The 10324-nt window shown below is 35.5% G+C and overlaps 2 protein-coding genes and 1 non-coding gene across 3 annotated transcripts; 1 reads left to right on the top strand and 2 right to left on the bottom strand.

Moving 5' to 3' along the window:
• The first annotated feature begins 562 nt into the window (after window positions 1–562).
• LOC140774108 (peroxisomal (S)-2-hydroxy-acid oxidase GLO4-like) lies at window positions 563–5498 on the top strand. The gene is made up of 12 exons (XM_073116966.1): window positions 563–674; window positions 1356–1504; window positions 1591–1715; window positions 1795–1841; window positions 1912–1989; window positions 2087–2211; window positions 2636–2693; window positions 3198–3260; window positions 3559–3628; window positions 3731–3831; window positions 4045–4149; window positions 5116–5498. The coding sequence occupies exons 2-12, from the start codon at window positions 1362–1364 to the stop codon at window positions 5293–5295; spliced, it is 1095 nt and encodes a 364-aa protein (XP_072973067.1). The 5' UTR covers window positions 563–674; window positions 1356–1361; the 3' UTR covers window positions 5296–5498.
• A 265-nt stretch (window positions 5499–5763) lies between these two features.
• Window positions 5764–5836, bottom strand: TRNAA-UGC (transfer RNA alanine (anticodon UGC)). Its single transcript has one exon. It is a non-coding gene; the product is annotated as a tRNA-Ala (tRNA).
• Window positions 5837–6074: 238 nt separating this feature from the next.
• On the bottom strand, window positions 6075–8518 carry LOC140773879 (small ribosomal subunit protein uS2-like). Its single transcript, XM_073116656.1, has 5 exons — window positions 8277–8518; window positions 7300–7562; window positions 7026–7223; window positions 6683–6866; window positions 6075–6412 (listed from the first exon to the last, which is right to left on the bottom strand). The coding sequence occupies exons 1-5, from the start codon at window positions 8404–8406 to the stop codon at window positions 6291–6293; spliced, it is 897 nt and encodes a 298-aa protein (XP_072972757.1). The 5' UTR covers window positions 8407–8518; the 3' UTR covers window positions 6075–6290.
• Between the last annotated feature and the right edge of the window lie 1806 nt (window positions 8519–10324).

The raw sequence follows: 10324 nt of genomic DNA, 5'->3' as shown, positions 1-10324 counted from the left end.
ACCATGACCCTTGGACCTGGGGAGTGGGGACCATTTAACATTTTAATGTAGACTAGGCTTTATAAGTTCTAAGTCATCTTAGTTCAGGTCAAATTCTAATGTAAATGTCATATATAGAGAAAAGAATGACATAGGCCTTATGATGTTTTCAAGCTCTCAAGTTTCAGCTTTATTTGTCTTCCTGCTTATGGGTAGGTGTATTGGATACTTCAATAATATATATCTCTCTCTCTTGCCCACTCTAATAAAGAGTATTAATAATAATCTACTGGTATTGCACACATAGTAATGCACGACAGAGACACTCTTTAATTATCTATCTATAATTAATAAGAGTAGTAATTGTCTACTGCTACTCTATGTGCGTTGCTTATGGAGTCATGGGTCATGATGGGGACATACATGTATACATGATGGGGACATACATGTATATATCCCAATTCGTATATACTTAATGGGCCGTCTATTGGGCCGGTCATGATGTGGGCCCTTATGCGCGGACATGATGATGTATCCGCATATGAATCTCTTATGCGCTAACTATGATAAATAAATGCGAAGTTACACTTGCTGGCTTCGGATCATTGGTTGGTTCCCTTATATCTCTCTCTTTTTCTCTCACTCAGTCAATCGAGCCTTCGACATTTTTAATCTTATCTTTGCTTTATTCCAAGGTATGATCCTGATCCGCTTCTTCTTCTTCTTCTTCTTCTTCTTCTTCTTTATTGTTTTGAAAGATGAGAATTTGATGGGTTCTTTGTAGGACCATCTTGCAGAGTAGTACCGTAATGTTTTAGTTAGTTTTGTTAGCCGTCCTGTAAGTGATTGAGAGGTGATGGACATTAATTGCTCTGAAGAATGGGCGGTTACTGTTGTTAAATAACTTGGTTGTGATGCCCTTTTGGTTGCAGCTTATTTGCTCAATTTATGCTGTGCTTTATCAGAAGGCCAATCCCTTTGTGGGGGGATTTTAATAATGAGAAGTTGATGGCGTGATTGAAGAAATAGTATCCTGTTTTTTTTTAAAAAAAAATTTTAATTATTAAATCAGATATAACATCAATGCAGAATCTGACTAGGGCGTGGAGAAGTTTGTGGATCACTTAGATTTGTATCTTGGCCTAACAGATTTTTGGTTTGATTTGATGCTTCTACCTCTACTAGGATGGAATTAGGATTAGGAGTTTCAATAACTCTGCAAGAGGAAGGGAAAGATTTGAGCTTCACTCTTAAACATGAATGATTCCATAAGGAATTTGATGCTCTGTTCATCAAGTCGATTCAATACTAAGCTGTTTATCAATACGGATTCTGCACATATCTCCCGATACCATTCTGGTGGTTAATTCATGCAGGAAAACATGGCGGATGGCCCAGTTAATGTTAGCGAGTTTCAAGAACTAGCTAGACAAGCTCTTCCGAAGATGTACTATGATTATTTTAATGGTGGAGCTGAGGATGAGTATACCTTGAGGGAGAACATCAAAGCATTTAGTAGGATTATGTAATTCCTCTTGTTTCAGCACTTTCATTTCATTCCTTGTAAGAGAATATTACCAGTTTGATATTTAATTAGCAAGAAATTCACAGGTTACGGCCAAGAGTTCTAGTAGATGTGAGCAAAATAGATATGTCGACAACCTTACTGGGGTATCGTATGGCCTCGCCTATAATGGTTGCCCCTACAGGAATGCAGAAATTAGCACATCCAGAAGGTTACAAACTCATTCTAATATGACAAATTAGCTATAAGAATGTCCCTCATATCTAATTGTCAGATTTAAATGTCTGCAGGAGAATTAGCAACAGCAAGAGCTGCAGCAGCATGTAACACAATAATGGTAAATCTAGAAACGGAATGTTACTCCAATTTCTTTTATATAAATTTTAGAAGGCCCTGTGTTTTTCCAGGTGTTGTCCTTTTCATCGAACTATACCATAGAGGAGGTTGCTTCCAGTTGTCATGCCATTCGCTTCTTTCAATTATATGTATGGTTTATATAAGCTTTACAAGCCTTTCTTCTCTTGTCTAGTGTAATATTTATTTTACTTTATTAGTTTATTGTTTGTTCATGCATACCGACAGGTATATAAGCAACGAGATGTTTCAGCAACTTTAGTACGAAGAGCTGAGAGTAATGGATACAAGGCTATCGTGCTGACAGTTGACACCCCTAGGCTGGGTCGACGAGAGGCAGATATTAGAAACAAGTGATTGTTCTCTCCTTTTCCTTGTAAATCTTCAGTGTGACAATATATTGTTTTTTGCATCCTTATATTACACCAGTAACACCTAAATTTTCCAAAGAAGTTCTAAATTTGTGTGTTTGTAAGGTTATACGTAACCTGTGAGATCGGATGTTTTTCTAGCAATTTGAAGATTAAAATATACTCCTTCTATGCTGATCATTGGATGTATTTCGATTTTTCATAAACCTACTGATTGCTAGAATATAAATTCTGGTTTTCATCACTTACACAGTGTGCATGTCATGAAGCTTATATGTTTGAAAGTGATTATTCTTTACTCTTTTCCAAGAATACTACCATTCGATCTATGTTGCAAGAAATTCTGTACTCATTGGTCACATCTATGATATTTCATTTCTGTTGACTGAGTTGTTCCATTCTGCAGGATGACAATTCCAAAGATGTTGAATCTTGAGGGTTTATTATCAGTGGATGTTGATGCTGTGAGTGAAATGCATTAGATTGCTACTTTTGGTTGTTAAAATATCTGTAGTTTAAAATAGCTATCTTGGATGAAGCATCCCAATTATGTCTATTGGGAATATATCAGGATGTGTGAACCCTTTCGGGTAGTGAAAAAGGAACAAAACTATGTGGCTCTAGATTTTTCTATGGCTGCTAGTACATGCTCAAGTTTGTACTAGTATTAAAAAATATTTGTATCAGTGGTTGTGAAATGGCAATATTGGTATCATTGTTTGCAGTGGGAATGGATAGTAATTGTGTAATTAGAAGGTTTTCTGTGAAACAGATCATGGCCTATACAGAAGGCCTGGTAGCTTTTTTTACATCCAGTAACTCATGAAAGACATTGCTATCTATACAGAAAGAAGGTTGTACAACAGAAGATGCATGCAATTGTACTGTTGCATAAAGAGAGTTTGTTTGGTACTTTTTATATTGTTCATAACTCCTTCAATATTTATGAATCAATTTCTTCATTGCAGAAAGGAGGTTCTGACCTTGAAGCATTTGCATCTGTGACATTAGATCCTTCTTTGAATTGGAAGGTACAGATGAAATAAGAGAATTAAGCTTTGTATATCTTGAAATCTTAACTCTCTGTTTATTTTTAAATTTTAGTCATGGGGCTGTTTCTGTGGAAATTCTAAATGTAGAAAATTAAGACTATAGGGGTCCCAGTTATTGATCGCTTTTATGACTCGTACTTCTTGTAGTATTCGTTATTTTTCTAATTATACATAAATGCTTAGAAATCATCTAGGAAACTGTTTATATATTATACTATCTTAAAACTGATTAGTGTGCTTTATGATTTTGATTTTATCTAGCATCTGACATTTCCAGGACATACAATGGCTCAGATCTATAACAAGTTTGCCAATTCTAGTAAAGGGTATCATCACTGCAGAAGATGGTAACTAATATTTCATCCTACCCTTGGTTCTTCATCTTCTGTTAAGTGTTAACACGACTAATTTTGGTTGATTAAGTTTTCCTATTTGACAAACATGAACAGCCATAAAGGCAGTTGAAATTGGAGTATCTGGCATAGTTGTATCCAACCATGGTGCACGCCAGCTTGATTATGCACCAGCAACAATATCTGCTCTTGAAGAGGTAATGCTTCTATAGTTCTACCTGTGAAATAGGGAATACTTTTTGATAAATCTTCTGCAAATGGTTGCTATCTCATATTCCGTAAATTCAGAATGAAATGTGTGCTATAATTAAGGTGGCCAGTTGAAAGCAAAGATGATCGAAATATTTTCTGTCTCAGCTAAAATTAAACAACATATGACTCCCAGATCTTTCATTATTGTTGAGCAACAGGTGGTTAAAGCTGTAGCAGGAGCCGTGCCTGTTTTACTGGATGGGGGAGTCAGGCGTGGAACAGATGTATTCAAGGCATTGGCTCTTGGTGCCAAAGCTGTCATGGTATGCTTCTAAGAAGTACATTTGCAGGTTTTCATAATGAATCTTTGTACAGAACAAGTAAAAGAGAGTAACGCCTGTGATACTTTCCATTATCCACTCTTCATTTCTGACATAATATTGACCACCAAAGAGTTGGCCCTGTTCATCCTTAAAAATATGAAATGGTTTGCTCTAAGAGCAATTCCAACCGGACTCCAAAGCTATCTCTAAATTTAGAGCCCCACCATAAAAATGGAGCCCGGCGCCATTTGTCTTTTTAACTTTTTAAAAATACTAAAATTATCCAATATTTATTACATTCAATAATTTTAATTTCATCTGTATCTTTTATTACACAATTTAGTTAGTTAAACTGAGTATATAATTAGTTTTACTAATTAATTTTTAATAAAAATAATACCATTGGAAAGGTTTCATCAAGAGCTTTAAACTGAGTCTAATATTAAATTATTTTTAAGTTAATTTAAATTTTAAATTTTTATTATTTATAAAAATGAATCTAATAAATTATGTGTCCTAAAATATAATTACTCAAAATTAAAAATTTATTTATTTTTATTATGTTTGGTTAATTTCTTCTTATTTTTATGTAATGTAATTTTGATATTTTTAGTTAATAACATATAATGCTTATTTCGATGTTTATTTCGTGTAATATAATTTCGATGTATTTAATTAAAAAATTAGTAATTTAAAATTATTTTTGAAACTATTAAATATTAGTCTTATTTTAAAGATCTCGATGAAAGTTTTCAAACCATATATTTTTTATTAAAGTAATAACATTAAGATAACCTATTAAATAATTTAAAATAACTAATATAATAATATATATTATATTATTATTTTAATAAATATGTAGCCTAATGAATTGAAGTGCACAGGATTCTTGCTCCATTTTTGGCTCCATATTTGGAGGCTAAAGATGCTCTAAGCTGGTTTTAGGTTAACTCTCTTATGTTGCAGATTGGTCGACCTATTATCTACGGCCTGGCAGCAAAGGGAGAATATGGCGCAAAACGGATCATCGAAATGCTTCGAGATGAGCTGGAGCTAACCATGGCTCTCTCTGGTTGTCCAAGCATAAAGGATATCACCAGGAAACATGCGCTGACTGAAGGGGACAGACTGAGATCTCTAATGTAATCAATGCAGCTTAGAATAAAGGCACATCCATGCCAACCTATTCTCTTCAATAGCATTATGCTCAGTTGAAACACAAGATATGCAGCCAAAGTTCTCGTTTGTTGTGGTTTGGTATGTAGTTAGCTGATGTTGCCTGCCTATCGAAATAAAGAATGTAATCAAATTACCACTAGATCTTTTATCTGATACTCTGAAGTTGAGTATACCTTGCAGTATTTCTGAGTAACTACCTATATTCCATTGAGTTCATTCAGGAACTTGTACTATATTTAGATCTTTTCTGTGTAAATTGCTATCAACTTTCACAATGCAATCACAAGAATGAAAATTGTAACAATTGGTGATAGAAACTTTGGTGTATAATCCAAAAGAATGCAGAACACTTTTCAGAACTCAGATTCGACATCTTTATTTATGCCTCGTCTGCTATGATTGATTGGCTGATAAAGTTGAAAACTATATGAAAAATGGAGATGCGGGGTATCGAACCCCGTACCTCTCGCATGCAAAGCGAGCGCTCTACCGTTTGAGCTACATCCCCTTTCAATGATGTTTGTTTCTCCGTTTAGTGTTCCTGATCGATAAATTGATCTGATATTTGTAGGCCATTCTGAAGGTGGCGCAGATATTTTCTTCTATCCAGACATGTAGTAATTTGTAAATTTCAGAAGATACAATTGTATTCTCTGTAACGTAGATATGCCTATCCAAATGTTGGTCCCGTAAATCAACATATTTTGTAGTAATGCAAATCAAGGGCAAGCTAGCAAATATAAACATTAAGCATAGGAACATAATTCTATTTCAAAATGCACCAAAATTTACTGGCATCCAGGTTCAACAGACAGGAAAAATGGCATGGTTACCAGCAGAGTTCATAGCTGGATGGTCATAACTTCGTGGTAAACAAAGGTTACTTGACAGCATCTAAAAACAACTCTTCAGAAATAATCTATCACTATCCTATTCGTAGCAAATAGGTGTTACATGACTTGCTACTCCCAGCCTGTGGCAGCAGGTGCAGCAGCTTCCCAACCAGAGGGAACAGCTGGAGCAACTTCAGGAGCAGCCATAGGTGGGGCTGCAGCCAAATCCCATCCATCACCGGCTACTGGAGCTGTCATCAAAAGAACAAAAATTTTCAATGCATCAATATATTTCCATTGAGGCCAGAGATCGTTATAATCCATAAATAAAAAAGTTAACGCAAAAAGGTCAAAGAAGAAACAGAAGATACCACAGGTGATTGCACTATAGAGACTGTTGAAAGGGTAGATAGATTGTACGGGTTAATTTTCAGCCCAGTGGGCCATCTACTATTACAATTAAATAACCCATCTGAAAGAAAAAGAAGGGAAGATAGGAAAATAAATACTTAGAAATTCACCTTGACTGGCAGCCCAATCAGCACCAGCCACTGCAGGAATGGCAGAAGGTGTAGCCCCAACATCAACCCATTGATCAGTTGCCATACCCGTGTATTCAGCAACAGCACCATAATCAGGGGCCACAGGAGCCTCCTCTTCCTGTTCCTTTGCTTCCTCAGGATCTCTGTAGAAGAAGAGATCGACCTGCCACAACCACACCATATCCAAATTTCTTAAAAAGTTGGAAGTAACTTGCAATCTTCAACTATCTCAACCTTTTCTCATGCTTAAGTCTACTATCACAAGCAAATTGACCTACCAGTCAAGAAGGTTCATAAAAAGGCATATCTTATTAAATCTTACCATTATTTCCCATTTGTGCCCGCGAGGAATAGTACCCCGCATCTGAAGAACCATCCTTGCCAGTAGCCAGAAGAGGCAGCCAATGCTGTGCCTTCCTTTGTTATTTGCAGGAATTCCAATATCAACATATCGCATAGGAGAATCAGTATCACAGAAGGCAATGCTTGGAATATTTCCCAGAGCAGATTCCTTGATAGGCTGTCAACAGTTTAATAGAATTAATAATTCAGAGTTGGCCAATGTGATGTGTAAAAGATTGTAGAACTGGATTCACCTGATGGTCAGTCCTAGGATCAGTAAGGATAAGAAGACGAGGCTCGCTAAAGGATGTTTGGAGCTGATTAGTGAAGGTTCCAGGTGTGTGCCTCCCTGCAATAGGATGAGCACCGGTGTACTGTGCAAACTTCAAGACAGCTCTCTGACCATATGGCCTTGCAGATTGGACAATGATATCCTGAGGGTTCTCAATGGCAACAATTACCCTAGCTGCCAGCATAAGTTTCTCCCAAGTTTTACCGAGGTTAATGACATAAATACCTGTAGTAAATAGAAATAACTTAGGGAGTCTAGTTCATGGTAAGTCAAAGGATCCAGTAAATTTCTAAGCAACTAAAATATTGCTTCTCTCAAGTAGCATTTTATAGCTACTTGTACTGCAGAACCAAATTAATAGCAAATTAACAGAAACCCTGGTAATTTAAATAGTGTAACTTCTAAACTAGTAAAAAAATGAAAAGGTACTGCCAATGCAGAAAGAGTTTTCATTCCCTGAAATAAATCTAACATCCTATATTTGCAGTTTGCAATATTCAAACATCCAAATATCCACCCTCAACTCAACTCATCCTATCAAAGAAAAATCCAGTGACATTTTCATACCTTTCTTTTCTGACAATTCTACCTTCCAATAAATGTTTAAATTTAACTATAGATCATCACGGTCCAACTTATTAGCAAAACGTTGAATTAACCTCCATAACAACTTAGCTTTAAGTAATGCTAACTATACATTTATATTTCCTTAGCTAAGACCAGCAGAAAGGAAGGAAAGCAATAATTCATGTAAACTCTCCCACAGAAATAAACAAAAAAGCTCCTTTTACTGTAGGTTGAAAAGGCAAACAAAAATAATAATTATATCACATTGCTAGCGAACTCATTCAATCTCAAGTTGGAAGGAAGTAATAACAACTAAGACTACAGATTCGCCATCAATAACAGGATTTAAGGTTTAGGGGTTCGGCATTATACCATCCGATCTCCGCTTGAAGACGTAACGCTCCATCTGGAAGTCGCAGTTCTTGGTGCCGAGATGGACGTCGGCCGCGAGCATCATCTGGATATCCTGCTCCTTCTGGGAGAGCACCCGCGTCGCCGCCATGGCTTCTTAGCACACGGACGTAGAACGAGGACTATTAGGTCGGGGTTAGGGTTTTAGGGAGGAGAGGGTCGACGACAGAGGAAGAAAGCAGGATATAACAAAGGAGGGTCTTTTTACTTCTTATGAGGTTTTTGAAAACCCTAGCGCGACTAGCTCAAATGACCAAATAGTCCTTTTTAATGGCAGGGCCAAGGCTTCTTTGGGCCTAATGGGCCTAATATTTGGCCCATGATCTTCCTACAAAGGAAATGCTTATAGAAATCTCTTGGGTTAAATTTGGGCTAAGGTTAAATCAACAAATTATTTGATATTAGAAATTTTTTTAAAAAATATTAGTGAGACTTCCTCCCTCTCCTCCGACGGTGAGCCTTCCTCCCTATCCTCTAGCGGTAAGATGTCAAAGATAGTTTTGATGGCCATTGGGTCCTTCATTTTGCCGTTCCTCCCTCTCCTACGATCATAAGATGTCGAAGATGGTTTTGATGGCTATTAGGTCCTTCATTTTGCTTAGTTGTATTCTCTTTATTTATTTGCATCCTCATGAAGTTATAGTTAGCTGATCAATTATACTTAGGGGTGAAAAATGATCGAATAGTGCTTAACTCATATTCGGATCCATATTTTTAGTGCGGATATAGATTCGGATACGGATATTAGACTGATAGCAAAATTTAAAACCATATCCTAACTAAACGGATATGGATAATTTTTGGATAAATAATCGGATCTTAAATGGATATTGATTGAATTTAAAATAATTATAATATTTTATTTAGGTATAATTAACACAAAATTATTAAGAGTTTTATAATAAATAATTGTTTTGTATGTTAAATATATAAAATTAGAGAAATTAATCTCTATAAATAATATATAACGTATTATTAGTAACAATATTAATATTTCATATTTAAATAAGCAAACTAAAAACTATAAATCATTTAAAAAAATATACGGAAATACGGATATCTGATATCCGTATCCGAATCCGAAAAATATATCTGACCAGTATCCGAATCCTTATCCGAATTTTTTTCAAAAATTCTATCCATATCCAAATCGGATAGAAATTTTTTATCCGAATTCGATCCGAGTCGGATAGTTAATCCTACCCGTTTTCACCCCTACTAAATATACATAACCAATTACAATAGTTTTTTTTATTCAGTTTTTTTTTTTTAGAAAAGACTAATTACAATAGTTCAACCTTGCAAAAAGTAGCTAGGCAAGGGTAAAAGCGTTATATGTAAGGAGGTGGTATGTATGTTCTAATTAGAAAATATAAGAAATCTTGCAGATGATATTTTAAAGGAAAATAATCAGATAATTCTCAAAAGTAGTAGTAGGTTCTTCTGTACTGCAACCTATATTTCTTCACAATTAATTCATAAGCTTCTATTGATAATATGTAGATCCAATGCAGCTCATATGGTCAGATAAAGTCATGCTATATTCTAATCCATCAGCTTTATTAATTTCCTGCAACCCTATAACCATGCAACTTTCCAAGTTACCTTCTAGGATCGTGCAACGAAGTGTACTTAAGATATATAGATTATATTACCAACATAGTCCTCAAAACAACCAGAATTGCCCATGGATCTCCTCTCTACTAAACTAGTATATAATAATGCACCAAATTGCAATTAAATATATTAATTTGGTAAGACCAAGGAAAGGTTGGTGATCAGAAACCATTACTCCTCGTCTCTTTTAACGTATCAACAAGAATTTCTTTTCTTTTTTTGTAATTTCCGAGGTGTGTTAGTATTCTTTGTTTTGAAGTGAATAAGAATAATAATACTAGTCCTAGATGTTGGTGTGACAGGAGGGGCATTACCATGCATGCATGCAAGCAGACGATTTGATTGGCTGCAACGTGAAGGCATGCGTGCTTATTTATGTGGTCATAAGCCAT

The sequence above is a fragment of the Typha angustifolia genome, chromosome 13 (assembly GCF_048772165.1).
Source record: "Typha angustifolia cultivar Huaian chromosome 13, ASM4877216v1, whole genome shotgun sequence".
NCBI classification, from domain to species: Eukaryota; Viridiplantae; Streptophyta; class Magnoliopsida; order Poales; family Typhaceae; genus Typha; species Typha angustifolia.
This window is presented reverse-complemented; position numbering and strand designations above follow the sequence as displayed.